Source organism: Onychostruthus taczanowskii, unplaced genomic scaffold (assembly GCF_017590055.1).
Source record: "Onychostruthus taczanowskii isolate IOZ18803 unplaced genomic scaffold, ASM1759005v1 scaffold2, whole genome shotgun sequence".
NCBI classification, from domain to species: Eukaryota; Metazoa; Chordata; class Aves; order Passeriformes; family Passeridae; genus Onychostruthus; species Onychostruthus taczanowskii.
The window spans coordinates 18,340,967-18,364,429 of record NW_024499239.1 but is presented as its reverse complement, the minus strand read 5'-3'; the positions used below and the strand labels follow the sequence as shown (position 1 = coordinate 18,364,429).

The 23,463-nt window shown below is 36.8% G+C and overlaps 1 protein-coding gene across 1 annotated transcript in view; it reads left to right on the top strand.

The window, feature by feature from the left end:
- Nucleotides 1-2,305: 2,305 nt before the first annotated feature.
- The window catches only part of JAKMIP1 (janus kinase and microtubule interacting protein 1), an 81,801-nt gene continuing 60,643 nt past the window's right edge, over nt 2,306-23,463 (top strand). Inside the window, exons 1-3 of the mRNA XM_041402593.1 lie at nt 2,306-2,434; nt 11,741-12,015; nt 16,920-17,414. Coding sequence (XP_041258527.1) covers nt 11,887-12,015; nt 16,920-17,414 — 624 coding nt within the window. The 5' untranslated portion in view covers nt 2,306-2,434; nt 11,741-11,886. The remainder of the gene's footprint in view (nt 2,435-11,740; nt 12,016-16,919; nt 17,415-23,463) is intronic.

Sequence of the window (23,463 nt, the reverse complement as noted above, 5' to 3'; positions counted from 1 at the left end):
CTGTGTTACCTCACCTATGTCTGTCACCATTAGTAAAGAAGAAGGGCTTTAGTTGCTTTGGTCTCAGTCAAGAGAGCTAAGCTGCTTTGACAGACTTTCCCAACCTTTTGCTGACTTTTATGTGTTTCTAATGTGTGCATGTCTGGGTATTCAGCAGGCCATGTATGCATGTATGCCATGCATAAACCCCAACATAATATTTTGTTTGCTTCAAGGATCATCTTGAAATTACCTGTTCCTCCCATTACAGAAGTATGAATGACAGTTTAACTCCATGCCTAATTTTTGGTATTTTCATCTTGTGGCAGTCCTGCAGTGATGACAGGGTTATTAGGCTTAGAAATATTAGGAAATCGTAAACCCCCACTCTGTGTAACTGTTATTTCTGCAGCAAAATGCTGTTGATCCTTAGAAAAGACATTTTTATCTAGAAAGATACTGAGAATATAGTTGAGGTTTGCCAGAAAACTGTAGTACAGGAAGAAAACAAAAACAGCAGTAACCCAGGAAATATCCTTTCCCAATGGCTATTTTGTTAGTTTGCATATTGAAATTGTTGCTTCTTTGCTACTCACAAACTTTGCTTGATTTGAAATATACCTTGTTATATTTAACATACTGAATAGTGAACACTTCCTTCTCTGAATAGAAAAGTATGACACTAAATAAGGCAAGTGCTGTGGGAACTGACAGCTGTAGAATGAATGATTGTTAATAAAAAAGTAATGAAGAAGGAAAGAATAAAGTAAAAAGACCTAGGATATAGAATGAGTCTTAGGGTCCGTCTGTTTTCTATCACACTCAAATACAGCTACTATTTCATTGTAGTATCTTTGACTTTAACACGTCACAGAATTTCATTATAGTGTAGTCATTATAAAGAAACATAAAGAGTGAAAAAGAGTGTCTAAAATAATTTAATATTTGCTAATGTAATTAACTTTCATTATAGAGAATAATTATTTTAATTTGTAATTTCTAATTTGTAACTAAATATGTTTTGGGGCAACAGATAAACCAATGTGACTACTAAATTCTCTCTTCTGTACCTGGGAGGGTAGTTCATCTTTTTCTTCTGACTGGATTTAACACTTCAGGGTAAATGCATGAGGAACTTCAATCACAGATTTATCTAAAAAGATTATCTACAGATCTAGTTAATCCTAACAGAAAGTAAATTATGCTGATTTTAGAAAGAATTAAAATGCTGAACTCTAAACCCAGCTGATGACTATTATCACTTGTCTTTCTGCAAAAGTAAATGTATTTTAATTTTTAAATTTCAAAAGGATGCTATTTAAAGATTATTATCCCCCATTGTCCTTTAGACTGCTCTGTTCCTGTACATCCAAACAGTGAAACACAGATTAAAAAATTGATTTAGACTTAATAGTTTGTTTAGCTGACTCTGCATAATAAAGATGAAATGTTCTAAACATGAGTCTTCAACAGCCAGTGTATTTTGGAAAGTGATTTCATCATGTGCCAGTTTTCTGTATCTATCCTAACAGCTGGAACTAGCTTATGAAAATTTGCACAGTGGGTTTCCATCTTCTGGATTGCTTATGCACATTTTCCCAATGCTATGGGAAAAAATCTTGCCTATCTGGTCCCTGTTTTTGATTATATTTCTTGCATGATGTCTTGTTATTTGTCTAGACTATTCCTGATCTCTTCCAAGTGTCTCCTCAGACTGGAAGGGCAAACACAAGCATTCATGCAGGAATGGTGCTGCTATATCATGCAGCTGTGAGCTGGCACTTTGCTTTAGAGAATGGCTGGCTGCTTCTGTGAAAATTTAGGATTGCTGTAGCATGCCTGGCCCTGCAGTAGGGCCAGGCACATTTTTTAAAATGGCTTTTTCTTTCTTTTGATGACTGATAATTTGATATTTTCCCTCTTTCTCTGAATACTGAAAATTAAACTTAGATAAACTTCGGTATTGCTCTCATGTTTCCATTTTTTCTTAACATCCTTTGAACAAACAACCTGTGCTGACTGATCCTCTATACAAATATTACTTATGCTCACTGCCATGAGATTACAGATCCATTACTCTCCAAACACAGAAAACAAGTACTATAATATGCTTGTGTCTAAAGAGATTTTCTTACTTGCAGATGTAGCAAGGTAATACATTTGGGTGGCTGGTGGCTGTGCAGCTGCTGGCAGAATTCCCACACATGTTTTGCCCCTTGATAAGTCTGTCGTTGGTTATGGTTGTGTCGAGATAAGATAAGGGATGTTGCACTGAGTCATCTAAAAGTAATCATCTATGTGCTGAGTGTTTGTAAGTGGTCTTATAAAGAAAACTAAACCATGGAAAGGGCTCTCAAATATATCAGGCTTGCTGCCCAGTATTAAAGCACAGCAGATCTTCAGACTTTTCTGGAGCTCCTTGTATGTTCATACATGAGTATGAATGGGAAAAAAGGTATGAACTGTGAGAAACCTGTATCCTATGTGTTGTGCATTCAACAAACAGTAGTGAGAGGCCATAAACTTGGCAGTTCTGAGAATTCCTTACGATATACCAGTTTGCAGCACCTGGTGCTTTTTCTTGATGAATAGGTTTTCTCTTGGTTATGATTGTCTTTCTAGCTTTTTGTTTGTTTTCTCAGCTCTTCAGTTTAATTAATTTGTAATGTCAATATCTCCAAATGGTGTTTTGAATATTAAGTAGCTTTGATAATGGGATTTTATTTTGGCAATATACGCATGCATGTGGGCAAAATCCTGCTTTATGCATAGCAGTGTGTAAACATTGATTTCTAGGAGAAGGATCTTGAAGGACTAATTTTAATCTCAACACCTACAACTTATCCATTCTGAAGGAAACCTATCCTGTGCACAACTGCACATATTATATTTATACAGTTGTGCTGGATGTTATTATAACACAAGACAAAAATATGAGATTTTGTAGTAGAAGGGAGGCAGAGAGTCCTTGAGCATTTCAACTAACTTCCAACAATCAGAGTAAGAATTAAAAATGCATACTCTTGGACAATGAAAGGAAACATATAACCTTCTTATTTACTGGTAAAGACTCACATATCCCAAAGGAAACATGTAGAAATTTTCTATTCTTAATCCTTTACAACATTTGGAAAGTGTTAGTGAAGCTCTTTCTGATGTTTCCAGATGTCTCTACTGCAAAAAAATTAATAAATAGTATGTGTTTGGAGTGTAGCCATTTGAATATATATGCCCTGGGAGGGGAATGAGCATGGTTTCACTTAAGAACTCCCAGTTTTCATGTTGTTCACTGAAACAGGCAGCATTTCAGCATTTCCCTTTCATGTGCAAGGCCAATGTGCACAGGTAACAGCCAAGTCTTGCTTTACATGAAGCTTTCAGTTTTGCTAGTATAGGTTTGCTATGTAGGAGGTGAAAAATTAGTGTTGCTGCCATAGCTGTGATAACCTTAACCTCAAAGGAAAATCTGATTCACCCTTTCAGCTAAAGTTTAGGGAGAAGGTGTAGAAAGAACAGTTTCTGGCAATACCGATTTCCATATTTTTCCACCGAGTCTTCATTAAGACTAAGTTTGTCTGTAAAGTCACTGCCAGCACCCTAAATTTGAGGCTTCCCTCTGCCACCTCTTCTAGGGGACGAGGTGGGAAGAGGAACAGAACTGAACACCACTTAATAGCAGAAACTATGTGAATATATTTCTACACAACTGGATTCATAGATATGATTGCAACTGTGTCAAATTTACACGATAATACAACTTGAATAAAGATTTTTGTCTATGGTCACAGATGATTTACAGCCATTTAGGCCTTCCAGAGAGTAGCCTTCTTTGCAGGCACCATGGCAAGAAGGATCTTGTGTTCTGAAGCAATGAAGCATAAACATTTTTCATTTAACCATTGGGACTTTTGTAAGCTTTAGGTGGCATGTCTTGGCCTCAGCTTTCTGCAAAACACTGTACCATCTTCTGAAACAGTATAGTGAAATGCAATCTTGATTCTCAGTGAAGGAGAGACATTATATAGGTATAGAGACAGGATGTTTTCTTTGGAGGGAATAATAAATCACTTTTTAGTCCCCCTAAATGTCCAAATCAGCTTGACTATGACAGCACTCAGCAGTTTGGGGTGCACTGCTAGCAATGCTGTGCCCCCATAAATTGAATACCCCCATAAATTGTGTGCACAACTTGCATACTAAAGCACTCAAAGTTGTATGTGCAAGTAGTCTGGTTCTGTCTGCCCCTAATTTAGGAAGCTTTTAGGAAGCTTTATTTCCATATGTGTATATATATGTGTGTGTGTGTTTGTGCACTGATTAATTTCTGAGCTTCAGAATACTTTGGGGCAGTCTGTTCTGGACAACAGAAAGTGTCACAGTCTATAGTGGTGTGCCACAGAGTATTTCTGGAGTTTTATATTTATATCTACTTGCCTGTTTCCTCTTTTTAAGGTGAACCATGACTGAATGCATCTTTTTAACATTCTGAGGGATGCTGTCCTTAAAATTATGATGTTGGTACATGTATCTGGATAAATATATTTTCTGCAACTGTTCTTAGCTGCCACATTCAACTTTTAGTATGTTCAGAGAGCACATTTGTATTTCTGGTGGCCAACTTGCCAACAGCATTTCCAACAGTCTGGAATGGTTTGAATCAAATTTGCTGGCAGTTACCAGAAGGGTATTTTATTTGTAGTCTTCTCACGGTGGTGAAGTGTTCTCTATTTGTAGATACTGGAAGATGGTTGCACAAAGAGTTCACAGTTCAGTTTCTGTTCTGTACTTTTGTTATGCTTTGTCATGTTTGTCTCTGTCCTGTTTAACCAGAGAGAGAAACAAAAGTTTGTCTCCAGGCTCTTGCTGTGTTAGTATCTAGCTGTGCTTTTTACTGCCTGTAGTTTGTAGCCATTGCACAGCTCCCTTTCAGAGAGCTGAGATGGGAAAGAAGCTACTGGCTGAAACACCCAGTTTAAATATTTTATCCCAGGTGATGCAGTTGCATCAGCCAGTTCCCAGAGTGACTTAAACTCTGTTCACTGCAATGAACATGGCAGTCACTTAAGTTTCATTTCTCATTACATGAACCTAATCTCTTATTTCATAGTATTGTCCTCAGAATACATTTCTGATAGTCTTTCTGGAAGTGTAATGCCTACTTTACTAAGAGATTAAGTGATTTGGTAGAGAAAATACAAGGCATCTGTGACAGAACTGTAGGTGGAACCAAAATGCATCAAGCCTTAGACTGTGTGTTTCCAATAAGATAATAATAATAATAACAAGAATAATAATAACAATACAGTTAGATTTGAAATTAGATTTGCATGTGGGGTTGAAGAACATTGAAGCTGAGCAGGAGTCCTTGATGCAGTAATCGAACACAAAGTTGAGGTCCTAAATTCTTGAGCACCTTTTTGGGAATTCTATGAGTCTTCAAAATGTAAGCAACACCACTGCCAGTTCTGTAGTGTATATCCTTACTTTGCTCTCAGGAGCTAAGGAACTTGGCTTTAAAAATGGACCACCATGGGAACTTTGGAAAAAATGCAGCATGTTCTTTTGTCAGTCTTCCCGTATTACTGGACTAGGCTGATACCTTCAAAGCTTCCTGCAAAAATCAGCTGAGTAGCTAAACAAAACTGGTCCACTATAATCCAAAAGCCCAAATTTGACAGCTTGATTATATTTGTGGGGTGTCAGTGATATTCAGTAAAGATATTAGAATCTGTCTCTGTATTTGCCATTTATCTAGCCCCAACTTAGAAATGTTGTAACTTGCCCTTTCTTCTACCTTCTGTTTTTGCTCTTAAATGTTCTGTTGTAGTGGGAATGCTGCTCCTCAGTGAGAGCGCAGGGATCTCCCTGCTCATCCCCAGGGCACGCTGAGAAGGTCCAGAGGCTGATGCCCTGTGTCAGACTGCAGGCATCAGGTCAGGGCTCCTGTCCATGCTGGAGAGAAGGGAGCTGGCCCAGAGATCAGGGAAACAGCTCTGCCTAGAGCTGCCTCTCTGGAGCTGCAGTGAGCCCTAAAGCACTGTGGTTGTGTAACAGAGCTGAGTTGTGAAGGTTGTGGAGGGAGGGTTCTGTTTAACCATTTTTACTTGTGTTTGAACTTTGCCTTTCTGTGCTAATGTCTCTTTTATTTTATGTGTGTCACAGGACTCCTCTTTGTAGCATTTTGTCTTTTAATAGGGCTAATAGAAACATATTAATGATTAATGATTAATGATTAATAATTTGGTAAATCCTTGAAACAGTGCTGTAAGTGAAATTGGGTAAATATTAATAATGCAAATTCATTGAAGTCAATGAATATTTTTTATTTACTTAAAATAAAAAAAAGTCCTGGAATCAAGCTCTTAGCTTTCTGGGAAGGGATTCAGGTTAAGTTTTCAGTAACTCCGTGCATGAAAGGGTTGTGTAGTGCAGAAGAGAGGGGTAGGATCCCTTCCCTTCCTCATGCTGTGTCCTCTTTGTCTCATACATTCTTTTTTACTTGTGGTAATTCCTTTTAAACTAAGAGTTAGTTTTTTGGGGTGTTTTGGTGGGCTGTTCATGTCCCTTCACTAGAATGAAGCCATTCATATACTGGATGCTATCCAGTGGCATAGAGTAGGACCAATCAAAAATAAAAATTCAGTTTCACATGGTTGTAACTAGCATATACACAAACATTTACACATCTGTGTGTGTGCGTAGTATCTAAATGAGTTTGATATGGTTTGGGTGTTTTTTTGTTTTTTTGGTTTTTTTTTAATTTTTTATCGTTGATGTGCAGTGACTTGGATACATATTTTAGTTGCATATGTTTTAGCAGATACACAGAACACAGGCAGCCAATTCACTGAAGAAAAAATGAATACATTGGTGAAATTAATTTAGGAAATTACCAAATTAGTTCTATCAACTGTATAAAGACCTGGAAGGCAGTGATTTGTGGTGGGAAGTTAAAACCTGGGTACTGATTCCTGAGGGCATTGGGAATTTTCTGAAAGATGTGGAGTGACAGAATCACAGATCACCTTTGCTGAGATGCCATTGAAAAAAATATGGAAGCAATTACAAACCTGGACTGAAGAGCTGAGTGCTTTACAGATCCTGTGCTCATCCGTGGGATGTCACCTGCTGTAGAAATCTGAGCAAGTGTCACAAAAGCCTGACTCATGCTACATGTAATCTCTACCATGGAAAGCTCTGTTCCACCTGGCTCTGCAGGATTGTTACATTGAGGTCTTCTGGCAAAAAAGCAATGAAAAAATGCTTATAGTTTCTTGGTGATTGCTTTCTGTATAGTGTGGCCCTAGGAGGTGTGTTATTAAAGCAAGATTGACTCAGGACTTTAGGCTGTGAATCTGAAAGAAAGAATGTGGGCTGTTAGTTAACAACAAAGATGTTTCTGGTTTTATCCATCAAAAAGTCAAGTGATATTTATAAAGTGTTCCACTGTAAGGAAACTGTATTTCCCTAAGCAGGCTATGATTTACAGTAACCCTCAAAGGTTCTACTGTTACAGAAATATATTTGTCCTTGTAGGTAGCTACAAAGGGGTATCAGAAAGGAGACCAGTCTACAATGTACTTAGAAAGCTGTATTGATAATTTACGTTCAGATTTGTCGGCAAGATGAGTATTATTGTACAATCCTGTAGAGGTTCTTCTGCTTTTATCCATTCAGTCATGTTTTATTACACAGAACTGAGAATTGAAGCAGTAAATGTAGGTCATCTGAACCTTGTGAGAAATGTGCCTTGGGCAGTGGCAGCAATGAATTTTGTCTTTCCCATACAGTCACTGGTTGATTATCATTGTTTTTTTAAACTATAACATAGGTGAACTGCAAGTTACTTCTGAAGTTAACATTGTACCCATGTCCACTGCATTTACTATTGTCAGATGCTATGGTAATAAAATTTATTTTAAACTTCATGAATGTACAGAATTGTGCTGTGTTGCGAATGTACTTACATCTCATGTTCACAAGCACAGTGAGGGTTATGGGTAGCTGCAGTAGGCTGTGCAGAATTAAAAGATAAGTGTTGAAATAAAAAAAGCTGAAGTAGAATGGTGCACTATTTATGTGGAGGTGCAGTCTTGAGATGAAGCTTTATTATTTCCCTCCAGTAACTGAGTTACGGCTTGGTGCTTTGGCTGAGATGACTCACTGACAATTTCACCTTCCAAAAATTGTGCTGCAGCTGAGTAATGTTGTCAAAGTTTGAAATAAGGCTGGAATGCAGAATTTTGGTTGATATAATTTAGTAAATTTTTCATGATATAATGTTATCCATATTTATTACTTGATTTTATGGGTTTACTTACTTTTCCTGTTGATTGCTGTTTGTTACTGAAAGACTCACTCTCTAAAGATATAATCCTCCCCATAATTTTGTGTTCTTCATACAGGATCATGTTTAAAGACTTACATTTCTTTAAATTGACTTACTTTTCAATAGAAAGTATTGTTTCACAGATTAGATATTAAAAAAGTTCATTTTTTTCCTTACCCTTATGTAATCAAAATTTATTGATGCTACACACTCACATTTCTGCAGTACCTGATTTTTCTTTTTTCTATTACATTGTATTGATATTTAACATCTAGAATCATCATATAGCAATTAATTACATAGTTTGAGGTCTTGTTTGATAAAATCAGAGAAGAGATTGAGGTAGTTATAAAAAACATCCTTTAAATCTGCTAAGCAAATAGAAGAGAAATTGGAAGTTAGGGTATTGTTCAGCTGATTGATTTTTTAGTATGCTAAGAATTTAATGGATTTCCCAAAACATCTGTAAGAGAAATCATATTAGATGTTTTTATCTTTTACAGACCAAACCCCCAAACTATTGTGTAGTTCAATCAAGTTTATTTATTTTGTTGTTTTTCTTCTATGACAATTGCCCCTATACCTATCAAGTAAAGTCAGAAACTTGGTATGTTCCAGAGAAAACACGCTGAAAATGTGACTTGTGCTTTAGAATCCATTACTCTTTCCTATGTTTTTTCTTGATGTGAAATATAAAATACATTCAAATGATTCCAAGGTTTGCAAGAAGTGTGTAGAACTCAGAGTGCAGGAATTGGCTATTTTTAGTCATGGAGTGATTGTGGGATTGTATCCTGGTTACATCATAAATTTGTCTCTCAGCAGACATATGGGGAGTTAATAAATAGGTTGTTGGTTGTTGGTTGAAGCATCTGCGTCAGTAAAATTTTGTTCGTTAGAGAGGAGTGTTTTCTCCTTCATTTTTTTTCTCATTTTTACAAGTTGTTTGGTGTTTTTCATGGGTTTTTTTTTGTTTTGTTTTTTTTTTTTGTCCTGACCTTTATCCAAATATCAAATGTGGGTAGTCAACTAGGAGGGAATCTGGGCACTCGCTGGTTCTGTGCCTTTCGTTTGGGAATCAGGATGCAGTCTCTGCTTCAGCCCTTGTGTGTCTGGGCTGTGTGCCTCTCTGGGTATATAGATAGTCTTTGTGTTGCCATAGTTCCTGCTTTTGAAATAGGTACGCTGGAAAATGTATCTAGGGAAGAGTAAAAATGGAAATTTTTTTATGCCCACCAATGCAGCTTCATGGGTGGTTGTTTCTAGGTGTGTTTTTTTGTTTTTTGGTTTTTTTTTTGTTGTTTGTTTGTGAGGGATTTTTGGTTGCTTTGGTTTTTTTGTTTGTTTGTTTGTTGTTGTTGTTGTTGTTGTTGTTGTTGTTGTTGTTGTTGGTTTGGTTTTTTGGCTTTTTGGCAATATCTTTTGTTTTGTGGTTTTAGAGTATTTATTATGTTCAGTTTGGTTGGGAGGTGTTGCTTTTGGTCCCCTCCCCACTCTCCTTCCCTCAATTCCTATAAGACAGGAGGGTAAGTTTCTTCAAGTTCAAGCTTTTATTTTACCTGAAAAGGACAATTCTCAAATGTTGAGAGTTAAAGGAAAAAAATTGAGAGCAATGCCTTGAGAGTTTTTTTTTTAAATTCTGAAGAGTACTTCAAAGAATAATGCTGAACTCTCTAGTTTTAAGGCTAATTTGAGTATTAAATGTAATTTGAGCATCACAGAAAGTCCACAGATTAATAGCATGAAATGCCTTTATTAAAACAGTAATTCCTCACATTTATTCTACTCACCAAAGAGTTCCTTTTTTAAAATTTACTGTAAGAATATTGCTGATTTGTTTTTCTTGGGTCAACTACTATGTGTAAAATCACAATAGCTCCAGTGTTTATTTGTTCGGTAAGGTGGGTCTGATGCATAATAAAATTAAAATGTATTTAAGTTCCTGGTTTTTTTCACAGATTATATATTAAAATGCTTCATATAATGAATATAAGGAACAAAGTGTTGTTGAATAGAAGGACTTGATAGATTATTATATTTCAAAGGAAAAATATCTGATACTACAGAGAAAAGCAACTATTTCTCTTAAGTTACTTCAGCAAATAATTGGTAAACTTCATTTTTTTTCAATTGCTTTTTACAAATGAAAGAACTCAATGGGAATATTGTCAAACAGACTGAGACTTGGTGTCCTGAGTTCTGTTCACTTTTCATCTGATTTGGCTCGTCATTCTAAGCCAGATATTTAACTCACCACCTGCTTACCAGTGCTTGAAAAGGAGCATAAAACTGAGGTGTTTAGTTTGTCTCTACACACCTGAGGTATTAGTCACTAACCCTTTAGAAAGTATGTGCTAAGGAATGCATGGGATTTTCATTCTAATACGATTTCAAAATGACTCCCCATCAGTAATAGGTTGGAAAGAGCATCTTATTGTTTGATGGCAATTTGATAACAATTTTCGTGGAAATACAATACTTCAGTAATGTCATTCAGTTTTAAAGAGGAACCTTTCTGGTTTGTCTAAAATTTAATGATGAAACTATATGAATATTTAAAAATGTGCAGATAACATGGGTTTGGAAAGTAGTTCAGCACTGATAGCACTTGTTCCACAGTTTGGTCTTGTGGAGCACCAGACTATTCTTAGAGGAGAGCAGCAGGGCAGAGAGGAAAAAAAATTACAGATTAAGCTTCCATACTGACTAGTCATGAAGCAAACTAATCATGGGATTTCCTAATTATCGGAATTAGGGTTCTTTGTCTGCTATTGATGTTCTCCTTGAATATTACATAAAGCTGATTTAAATAATTGAATACTTTTCAAGCTTAGCGCATACTGGGAAATGAAAATGAAGTTAAATACTTTCTTGTTTCCATTGTAGCTTTTCAAGCAGTATCAGCCCTGAACATAAGCAGGTTACAGATAGGGTGTTTTAAGAAACATTTTTAAATGTTTTTCCAGTTTTGTGATACCTTTTTAATAGATGCTGATGATGTGAAACTCAATGATAATTACGAATAACACAATTATGCATTATAACTGATACATTAGGGAGAGAAATACTTCTTCATACTACAAAAAATAAACTATTCCCACTGAAACACTACCTCAATTAATTTATGGCTTTCTCTCTGCATCTTGGGAATTCTGAGCATGGTTCTAATCAGGTCTTGAATAAGATCTAATTTCTGTTTATATGCTATATTCATCAGAACTGTTAATACTTTTATTTCTGTGAATAACAGAATAGAGTGGATAGAGTTTATATTATGTAACTTCTTATCTGTTTCTTTCAAACTCTGGTACACTATGAAGTATAGTATAATTCAAGGAAGTCCAGTGTGCTTTAAAAGTGGATGTTAATCTGATGTTTGATTCTGCTCAGTGCTGTAGCCTAATTCTGTTCCTACCACTTTGCTTCTTCCAGGCCATGAGAGACTGCTCCCATGATGGCAGAGACTTGTATGAAGGGGTTTGTTGACCACTCCACCACTCTTAAATGCTAAAAGCAGAAAGCACTAGCTGGTAGCTCAGTGTGGAGCAAACATTTTATTTTAAACTTCAAAAACAATTATGTCAAAGAAAAGTCGTGCCAAGGGAGAGAAGTCCGACATGGAGACTGAAGCCCTGCAAGCTGCTAATGAGGAGCTGCGAACTAAACTAACCAACATCCAGATAGAATTTCAGCAAGAGAAAACCAAGGTATTTGTCTCTATTTTGTGATCATTCTTTTAACAGTAGCACCGTTAGAAACTAGCGGAGTTTGATGCTAAAATGTGTTAGTTGTAAAAAAAAACATGAAAGAAGAAGAAATCAGAAGAACAACTGATAAACTAAAATTGGTGACAATTATTTTAAATAGTGTGCAAAAAGTACTAAATATCCCCAAACCTCCAATCACTGAAATTTGCAATCACAGCAATACAATGGCATTAGCTTACTGAGAAGGAAGTATTGTATTTGACCTTACTGAAAATTGTGTGTTGTAAAAAGAATTGTCTTCAAAATCAAACATCAGCACCTTATTCAAAGAATGTCCCTTTAAATGCCTATGAAGAATATCAATTAACTGGAAACTGTTTGTGTAGGAGTCCTAATTTGATTTGCTGAGTTTATGTGTGGCATTGTTCTGAGCTATTCAATGATGCATCTGATTGCTGATGAAACAGATCCATCAATATTTGTCTATCTGGCATATGTTCAACTGGTATTTAGGTAATCAAGAGGACACAGAGGATTCATCAAATATTAATTCAAAAATACATTTGTATTTATGAAGATTAGCAGTTACTTTTATGTATTTAAAATATGTTATTTATGTATGTTATTTAAAATATGGACAAGCCAGTAAGCTTATTTCTATTCTGTTATTTACTGAAATCAGTTAGTGCATTTTACTTTGCACAGGGCAGTTCTGGAGAATAATCCATGTGCTGGTGGATTTATCTGTATTTGACTGGGGATACTGTAGTTGCAAGAGTCTCAAAGATTTAACAAGTGGAAAAAGTATGCACTGATAATGGGTTCTCTTCATATAAAGGATCTTTGTTCTAGCCTTTTTTCTGTTTATCAGTGTAAAATGTGGAACACCTGAATAACAACTTTTCTGTACATTCTAGTTTCATTAACATCCTTGTGTGAGACTCAGCTTTGAAAGGTCCTATTTTTTGCATTTTAATTTACAAAGTAAACCCATCACAAATGTAATCCTCAGATTTGATTTTTTTACAGAGGAAAAAGAAATCATAAAGCCTTAATTTGTGTTTGAATGATGCAATAGGTTCAGAAAATACCAGCCAACTAAATTTGTGTTCCCTTGGAAATTTTTCTTCTTCACAGAGTAAAGCAAAAAGTAAAATCTCTTATGGGTCAGGGGTATTGGTAAATTAAAAGATAAGTCAGAGTCTTTTCTATTTTCTTTCTCATCCAACTTCTCTTGCTGCTGATTGATATAATGATGACAAATTTTAAAACAAGTTGCACAAACTACTTAAGCTTTTTAAAACCACACACCATGAAATTTAGTAGTGGCTAATACCCTTTATAATTTACAGTTCAGTAAATTGCATTATTTCACTGTTTTTTAGTGTCTTGGTGCTTCTGCTCCCCCCTCATTGACCCATCTAGCCATGCCATTGTAGAAGACTATCAGACTGGTCAAGTGTGATTTCCCCTTGGTAAATCCATGCTGACTATTCCTAATTACCTTCTCTTCTCTGACATTCAAATTTGAAGTTTCTTGCAAAAAGCAGTGTGGAGAGTATCCCTCCTGTGATTGACTACTGTGCCACAAATTAAAAACCCCCACAGTTAAATCCAAGAGAAAAAAATGAGGTAGTCCTGAGTAAGTACTTATAATAACGTTTTTATTGGGGCAGTGGTTTGGTAGCACTTGGAAACACATATTATTTAATAGGTTATTACCTTTTAGAAATGCATCATTTTAAAATTATTCCATTTAGTCTCATCATAAGGCTGAACTATTATTTTTCTGTCTCAAGTGTGCAAAACAACTTGCCATAGAAAACAACACAAGATGCAAATATCTAAGAAAAATACAATTGTATTGTTTTAAAGAAAATTCTGCTTTCAGGCACATTTTAGACATAGGAAAGGAGAGAAGCAATGATGCTTAGCATTATTTTTTGAAGAAGCTAAGTTCTGCTGTGACAACAACATTGTATCAAATGTGCACCAATTATTACATTGTTAATTTAGAAAGGTAGACAGTAACTGGTTTATTGGTGCCCTGATAGCATGCCTGACTGTTTTTCTGTTCACTTAATTTCTTAGATAGAATAGTTTTCTTCATATAAAAAAAAACCCAAAAAAACCCAAAAAAGTGAGACTCAGGCATATGGGAAAATGCCACACTACTATTTTCACTTCATTCTTGTTCTGGAAGCCAGACAAGTAGAGAAATGCACAATGTGCAGGAGAGAGGGACTGAGGGGTGCGGGAAGGACAGATTATGGCTTTCAGAGAAGATCAGACAGACAGATCTAACTTTCCATCTTCTCTGAACAAAAGCAGTAATAGGGAAAGACGTTTTCAAGACCGGGAATTGGGATGCATCTTTTTTTTCTGGATCATGAGGTGTAATAAGCATTTAATATGCTGTGGTTTTTGAAGGATTTTTTTGTGGATTTTGAAGCATTTCCAGGGTTTTTTTAAGCATTCAAATTCTTCTTGTTTAAATTCCTCTTACTGAAGCTTTTAGGTAAAATTAGTAGTGATATATGATTGTACTCAGTTACTCTGAGTGATTAATACATGTTCTCACAGACAGCAACAGTGCATATAGGTTTTGCCTTGCTTTCCCTTAATTCAATCAAAGATGAAAAAAACTGAGCAAGTATGCTAATTTGGTGACTCAGCACTCCTCCAAAATGTCAAAATCTATTTCTCATTTATTAAAACTTCTTTTAGGAAGTTAAACTCATGAACGTGTTGTGTTGAAAACTACCTTTCAGTTGTATGCTTTATGTGCCATATGACTAATTGATGTGGTTCTGGAGGTATATTATCTGTGTTTGTATGTGCCATTATGCAGTTTGTTTCCCTGTGTTGTCATTAGTAGGTTTCATTGCTCAATTTAATTTCAATTTTCTTAGCTCATCAGTAAGGCAATAAGCTCATCAGTAAGGCTATAAGTAAATAATCGTTAAACTCATGAACGTGTTGTGTTGAAAACTACCTTTCAGTTGTATGCTTTATGTGCCATATGACTAATTGATGTGGTTCTGGAGGTATATTATCTGTGTTTGTATGTGCCATTATGCAGTTTGTTTCCCTGTGTTGTCATTAGTAGGTTTCATTGCTCAATTTAATTTCAATTTTCTTAGCACATCAGTAAGGCAATAAGTAAACAGTGAATGTTGTTTCATTTTCAAATTTATCTATAAACCAGTCTGTTTGCTTCTGATGGTAGATAGGTGGGTTAGTGACTTAGTTTTGTTACAGCATCATGGAATGGTTTGAATTGGAAGGGACCTTTAAAGATACTCTATTCCAGCCTCCCTGCCTTGGACTCTCCTATGGAATTGGGTACCCTAGTGCAAGCACTGAAAATCACTGCTGTCCACTGTAGGCTTGGAACTAAATGTCATCCCACTGAAAGAAATAATACATGGATATATCCTGCAGATAATTTCCAATAGCTAGATTTACCATTTGGGGAAGAAACCTAGCCTCTGTCTCTCTTGATAGAGATACAGTCTCAGAATCATCCTGGAACAGAGTGACAATATCTATAAAATCTGCATGTGACAGTGTCTGATTCAGAGCTATTACCTTTTGAACAGCTCTAATTATAGTGCTCTCCCAGGTGGTGTTTAGTCAGCAGCTCATCTAGGTTACTTTCATAAAAATGTGTGATACCCTTCCTTCCTTCTTGCTCCAGTCTCTTCCTTTCTTTGAATCAAGGGTAAGTTTGATTAGTTAATTTTCAAAGTTCAAAATAAGAGGATTATAACATTTTCTGCACAGGAAAAGTCTGTTGTCCCAGCTGTCTGAAGACTTCAGGTCAAGTTGTGGTGGGTTGATCCTGACTCTGATCAAGTTGCAATTCTGGCTTAATTTAGTGTAAATTAAATGCATCACATAACTACAGATCACAGCTTTGTGTTGCACAGGTAGAAGCAGATGTGGCAGTGACTAACATTTTGCTGGTTGATAGCCTCCTTTTAACATGAAGCTCTATTTGCTATGTATGTTTGTATTGTCATTGATTGTTAAAAGACAATTTTTGAAACCTCTGCCTCTGATAGAAGTTTTGGCAGTCTCAGTATGGGGATAGTTGAAAGATGTTACTGAAACTATGAATGATGAAATACATTATAGCCTTTCTGGAATACTGCAATAGACAAGTGAGCCTTTCTCTTTTTTCCCCCTTTATTCTAAATTAACATCTAATCCCACATGGAAAAAAGCATTGCTTTCCATGCAGCCTGCTGAGCATCATTTTATAATGAGGTTTCATCACAGTGGATATTGCTATAATAGTCTATAATATTTTTCCACTGCTCCCTCCCCAACCCTTAGACTCACTGGCCTATAGTTTCTGGAATGTCTGGGGACATGAGTAGTCTCAGTTTTGGGGTGAGATCTGAGGTCCATTGAGTAGACTTGATTTTTCAAAAGGTCAATTCTTTTGGCTTATATAAGGATTTTCCCATTAAAATAGCTAAAAAAATTAAGAAATCCAAAATAAAAGTATTTCCAGCATAAAGTCTTTTCCCTGTTTGAGTAATTTTCCATTTGCTTGTAGAGTGCAGTAGAGGGGTTATGGGTGAGAATAGCCTGGTGTGTTTGGTACAGGAAATAAGGAGATAACTAGAGTGTATGTTGGTCAGTTTTATTTTATTCCCTAGATCTATGAGAACTCATTACCAGTTACACATCCGTGTAGCACATTCCTTAACATGCACATGGTCTTTTTCCAGCCCTGTTTCTCCATTTGTTCACTGGAGAGAAGTGTGCAGTCTTTTCTTTTGAATATTCAAGATAGGTTTTTAAGAACAGTTTCGTAAAAGAAAGGCAGTTTCCTTGGTGACTTTAAAAAATGGAGTGGTGCTTGTCAGTCAATATTTTATATTTTGTTCCAGGTGGGTAAACTGAGAGAAAAGATCCAAGAGGTTAAGCAAGAAAGGGAGCAGGAGCAGCATAAGCACACTGCCTATGTTTCTGAACTGAAAGCCAAGCTCCACGAGGAGAAAATGAAGGAACTTCAGAGCGTCAGAGAGCTACTGATCCGGCAGCATGAGCAGGAGGTGGCAAGAATGGTGAAAATCAAAGATGGTGAAATTCAGCGTTTGCAGTCAACAGTCAATGTCCTGCGGGACGGGGCGGCTGACAAGGTGAAGACGGCGCTGCTGAGCGAGGCTAAGGAGGAGGCTCGCAAGGCGTTCGACGGGGAACGAATGAAGCTGCAACAAGAGATCTTGGAGCTGAAATCTGGCAAAAAGCAGCTTGAAGAAGCTCTGAACAACATTATGCAGGCAGATAAGATGAAGGCTGCGGACCTGCGCACGGCTTATCAGTCCCACCAGGATGAGATCAATAGAATAAAGCGGGAGTGTGAGAGGGAGATCCGCAGGCTGGTGAGTTCACTAAGCAATGCTGCTTATTTCAGTTTATAGCAGGTATTGATACATTGCTGTATGTGCACGTAAATGTCAAAGCAGCCTTTGGCAGTGCTATCTTCCATCAGTGCTGATTGCTACAACTGTTTCCACTGTTTCTCATCCTTACAGCAAAGGTGAGCCTTGGCTCCATAGCCTATCCAAGAGAGTCCAAAGTTTTATGTCCCACTAAATAGAATACAAGTCAAGCATGACTTTCCAGAATGAATTTTCTCAACAGATCAAAGAAATAGACTTTCCCCTTCCTAGTTGCACAGCTATACTCCTGGTGACCAGAACAAGTCAGGGATTGTTCACTGGACAGTGCAAGAATGCCTTGTGAGACGGCAAAATTAAATTTACGTAGGGTTTTATATTCAAATTGGAGGAACCAGTTGTGCTGAAACAAGACAGTCTCTTTGCTTCTTTTGCATCTTTATTCAGGTCATTCAATATGAAGCACTGTTGCCCTTTCAGAATTACTGTGTTTTTTCTATAGCAGCAGAAAAGTTAGGGCCTAGGACAGCAGGCTTTTTTCATGCCTCATAAACTCTAGGACTTCAGCACAGATGGCAGACTATGCAGTTTGTATAAAATCAAAATCCAGGCGGTATTTCCTGACAGTGGGTGCCCCAAATTATTCAGCTTTGTAAAACGTAAAGAACCGAAGATGGGCTGTACACAGTAATACATTTAGAGAGATCTTCATCAAGTGACACTTCTGTTTGATAACATGATATTTTCTATATGTATGTATATACCTAATGGTTTATCTGCACAAACTAGCAGTATGATAGCTATGCAAATAAAATAAAAAATACAATAAGCATAATATTTATGTTATGTCAAGTAGTACAGACTTTTAATAGAATGAAACATCAGTTTCCTTAGGAAATTATCTTGTGGGTTTGAATTTGTGCAGCAATGACCTCTTATTTCTTGTATTCCTCAGGAAAAATTATGATGAGGACAAGCTACAAACTGTAATATCTATTTAATGCTGCTGGTTTTCTGTCTGAGACAATGAAAGCTTTTAATGCAGTAAATATTTATGCTTTAAATTAATTGGATGTTGATAGAGTCTCAGGGGTATTAATTTTGTTCTTTAATTAAGACCACTGCAAAGACTGACAATGCGGAGTTTCTGCAAATGTACTTTCTTTCATATTCTGTTCTCTATTAGACATGTAAAATTCTAAAATCATGGCTATGAAATACAGACAATTATAAAAAGTATTAAAGAAGAGAGAATGTTGATACATTCTATCATATATTTTTCTGGAGGACATTTTCTAAATGAATTTAACCTCCTCCAAGAAGGGTTTCAAAGGAAATATTTAGCTCTTCACTGTCAAGAATAGAAGTTTTCAACCTGCTGTTGTGCAAAGGTGATGAAGAGAGGCACTCCGTTTTCTGTCTGGCACAAAAAAAAAAATTCTGTGAAGTCATTCAAAATTTTAATTGTAGCCTTGCTGGGCCTGTGTTACTCAGTACATCTGAAAAGGTGAATATATGTTGTTTCCTTTTCCCAGCACCAGAGGAAGCCTGCTGCTGGTCTCATGGGCTTTCTCAGGGAATGTTTATATCTTCCTCCAAGAGTCTTGTGCTGCCTTCTAGTGCCTCCCTTCCTTTCATATAATGAATTTCAGTTTTTTCCTTAAATTCAGTGGTTTGTGGAGTTTTTTGAAAGATTTCTTCTAGGAATCCTTCCAGGAATTTAGGTAGTTGTTATTGCACAGAGCAGGCTTTAAATCTGGGATGAGGTAAAAAATACTGCAGGGTTCCTAGATAGGTTCTCTTTTCCTTTGAGAGAGCATGTGGGATTATAGAATCTGATCAGTGGGGTATTTCCTTCTCTTCTGTCCCCTCCATTGAACTATCAAGGGATGCTCACCTTCAATTTCAGATTAACCCTATCAGCTCTGGATTTGGGGTTCTTCATTGGTTTGTACCATCCTGTGAGATTAAATTATCAGGATGTGAAAGGAAGAGTTATTAATATTAGCACAGTTCTGTAAGCGAGTTTCAATTAATATTTTCTTTTGTATGTGTACAGTGTTTTGTGGCACTATTAAGAAACCAGCATCTTTGGGATTAACGACCTAAATGGGCTGGCCATACTGTAATTCAGTTTCAGATAGAGTAATTCAGGATGCAGTCTGATTGTCTTATCAGACTTGGCTGATTTATTTTGCATTTCAGATCACAGATTACTTTTGTGAATGTTTTTCTTATAGATATTGCAGCTAGAAAAAAAATCTGTATTTTGCCATTAACTTTAATACTCACGCCTAATCTGACTAAAATCTTACAATTCTTGGCTGCTATTAAAAAAATAAGTTATGAGAAAGGAAAAAAGAAAAAATCAATTTTCTTTGTGTATATTGACTATATTTTAAAAAAACCCCATGGTTAATCAATTTGGGGAGTGTTTTCATAGTTTTGAATCGAACCATGAAAAATACCCAACAAACTTCAACAGAAACAAGACTGGATGGCTAAGGTCCTGGTGCTTAATAAGAGAAAGTAAAATATCTATTTGGCAAAACATACAAAGCAATTTTCTGTGTGCAGTAAGAAATTATACTAGGATTTTTTGGTTCTTGTAATTAAAAATGTAACAGTAATATAAATTTTTCCATTAATTTAAGGAATGCTAATTGCTGTGGATTTTATTCCCCCACCCTCCAAGAAAATACATCCTTATTGTATATATGCTGTGCTGGCACAATGTGCTGGCAGCTATGAAACCAGAAGTAAAAATAGCTAGTAACAAACTGGAAGAACAAATGAAACAGATGTCTTGGAAGTAAAGAGGCACCTTGGAGAATAAGATAAGAAAAAAAGAACAGTTATTATTTATTTTGTTCAGACCATATTTTCTGAGTAGATGAGTCTGAACAGTTGTATTGTTTCACAGAATGAAAACTGTACAAAAGCACACAAAATAGCAATTTCAGCCAACTTTTCTTAGTCCTTGATTAAGCTTGCCATTTATCTGACTTGGGCTGATAATCAGGTTTGAAGTTAGTTTTCAGAGGTAAGTAAAGTTGCTCTCTTTTTCCTGACAGTCCTGAAATAGCCTGCTCACATTGTGGGTGATCCCTGGAAACAGCCCAGCCTCATTCTGTTGCCAGCACAGGTGTGAAGGAGGCCTTGGCTATTGACTGCAGCGGGTTAGTTCAAGGTTGCATTCATTCTGGGGCCACTTGGACACCATTTTTAAGCAGGCCCTTACATTGCAAGGCACATTTCTCTAGGAAATGGACTATTTGCAGTGCTTGCCTTGGAAAATATATGCAAAAGCCCAGTCATTAAAAGGATATTGAATTATGACATCACTGATCCACTAATTTTTTTAAAAAACTTGACTGTTTATTTTGTGAACACTTAATATAATATAATATTTAAACTTTGGAATGAACAAATGACGCTTGCACCCTGCATTTTGTGGTGTATGTCTTAGTAAACACTGTTTCTTTTATTGGAAATGTCTTTAACACCAAGCCTTTTACTTATTTTCCAGCTAAATACCATTCTACCCTGTTAAAATCTTTACACATATGGTCTTCCTAAATATTCTTTAACAGCTTGGATTGAAATTAACTGAAAGACTTCAGTATAAAACAGACCCAATTTTCTTAACCACAGAATCATTAAGATTCCACTGATTGTATTAGATGCACAATAAGGTTCCTGTTTAAGAAGGCACAGAGTACACCAGATGAATTAAATTTGCATATTTAAATTGTATTTTCAAGTAGCCTTATAAAAATTGTCTAAAGAGCAATGTGACAGTACTGCAGATTCATACTTATAAGGCAAAAAATCCTTTTTCTGCTAAGAGCATCAAAGTAAAAGAAATTGTTTTCAAGAGGTGATTTTTAAAAGTTCCTGATCAGCAGTGGTTTATGGAGACAGATGCACTATTTAAGTGTCCTTAATCTCCTTAGTCCAAATTGTATTACTGAATAAATAAAAAACTCTTTCCAGTGTAGAACACTGCTTCTGGGGTTTCCCAAATAAATATAATGCAGGACATCAAAGAATATAATTCAAACTAATAGATGAAGCAGTTTTTAAAGGTAGAAGTCCAGGCAATTTCACTGAAGCTTCTCTTCAAGAGAAAAAACATGGTATGGATTGAGCTCATGTATCATTTATATTGATTTTTTAAAACTAGTATTTCAGTTTTTGTGTCTGTGTGTAACGCAGCATCTCACATTCTAAGCAAAGGCTTTTGGAAAGTTTTTTTTTAGAATTAAGAATTAGGTTGCTCCAGTTTAGGACAGCCCAAAATTTCAACTCACATCCTTCACAAATTCATACTCTAACCTTGCACAACTCTTAATATGGTTGTCTGTCTGTCCTTAGTATGGATTATACTCATACTAATAAAATGTCTATGTCTTTAATGTGATTTATCATTGGTAGTATAATACAATCATGGGAAATTTAGATGGTGAGGGCTCTCCAGGTCAGCTGGTCCAGTGTCCTGCTTGAAGCAGAGCTGCTTTGAAGGTTGGGTCAGGTTGCTCTGGGCCTCTTCCAGTCCAGTTTGAAACCTCCCAAGATGGAGTTCAGCAGAGACAGCCTGCCCTGCCCTAAAGCCCAGTCTCTGTGAGATTTCTTTCTTGTTCTTCTTATTTTGATTGTCACTATTGTCCTTTTGCTGTGTGTCTTGGAGAAGCACATACTTTGTTCATGGCTGTATTCCCCTTTGGATGGCTCGATGGATATGTGCTGTTTTAACTCATCCTGCCTGCTTCCTTTGGCTGAGCAAGCCTGGCACCTTCGCCATTCCTGCAGTGCTGGATGCTGCAGCCCCATAGTGGTCTTACTGGCCTTCTTCCAGTTATATGGCACTTAGGCCAGTTTGTCAATACCTTCTTTTTTGTGCTGGGGAGCCCAGAAGTGGCTCTGGTGCTCCTGGTGTAATTTCCCATATGCTAAATAAAAAGCTCAATCTTTTTTGGTACACCCCTCCTGGTTTGGCCCAGTATCAATTTAACTTCAGTCATTGCGAGCTCTCATCCCTGACCCATATCCAACTTGCCCTACACAATGCAAAGGTCTTTCTTTTTGTCTTTCTATTTTTCCTCTTTTCTTTCTTCCCATTGCAGAACTGCCAACTTCAATTGGCATCCAGCAGGCACTTGAGTTCTCCCAGGGGCAGGATGTTGTACCTTTCTTAGGCAAACTTTATGAGGGTTTCTTGGCTCATTTCTCCAACATGTCAGAAAGCTCCTCTGAATGGTCCTTGTATCCTCTAGTATGGTAACAGCTCCCCTGAATTTCGTATCATCTACAGATTTGGGGAAAAGTGCATTCCATTTCTTCATATGAGCAATTGACATGAAAAGTAATAGAAGCAAAAGTTTAACGCTCCACCAAACCCCAAATTACCTACTGATGGGAACAGTTTTCTAATAGCATTCGTGTTCTCCTGCATTACCTTTATGAGGATTTTCCCATTTTAAGGCAGTGGAATTTGTATCTTTGTGCTACTTTCATCACTGGGGGCAGTGCAGAGACATTTGTCTCTGAAAATTCTGGAGCAGAGGGACAGTTGGCTGTTGGCAGGGGCACTCCCTGCTGGCCTGGGGAGAAGGGTGGAGCCTGGCTTTCCTCACTTCACTTGTGCACTGGCACGTGTGTATGAGTTTTGACTCCTAAGCAGCCTCGAATTTTAAGACTGGAAAGCTGAGCTTTGAATCATCCGAGGCAGTCGTGCATGGCTGGGCAGAGCTGCAGCGTGCTGCTTCTCGGCCGCTTAAACCCGCATGTATTTCACACACAGCTGCTGATATCAAATGCTAGGCTGCTCCCTGGATTTTGCCATCTGTTTCAGACACGTGTTTCAGCTGCATTCCAAGGCTGAGCTAATCTGCAGCAGAGACCCACCACCTCCAGCTTTGTAGGACTTGGCTTTCTGTCCTCTGAAGATTTATGCTTCTTCTCTTAGGAGCTCACAGGGCAGCATTCCAGCCAGATGCTGTTTTTACTTGAATCAAGCAGATCTAATGAA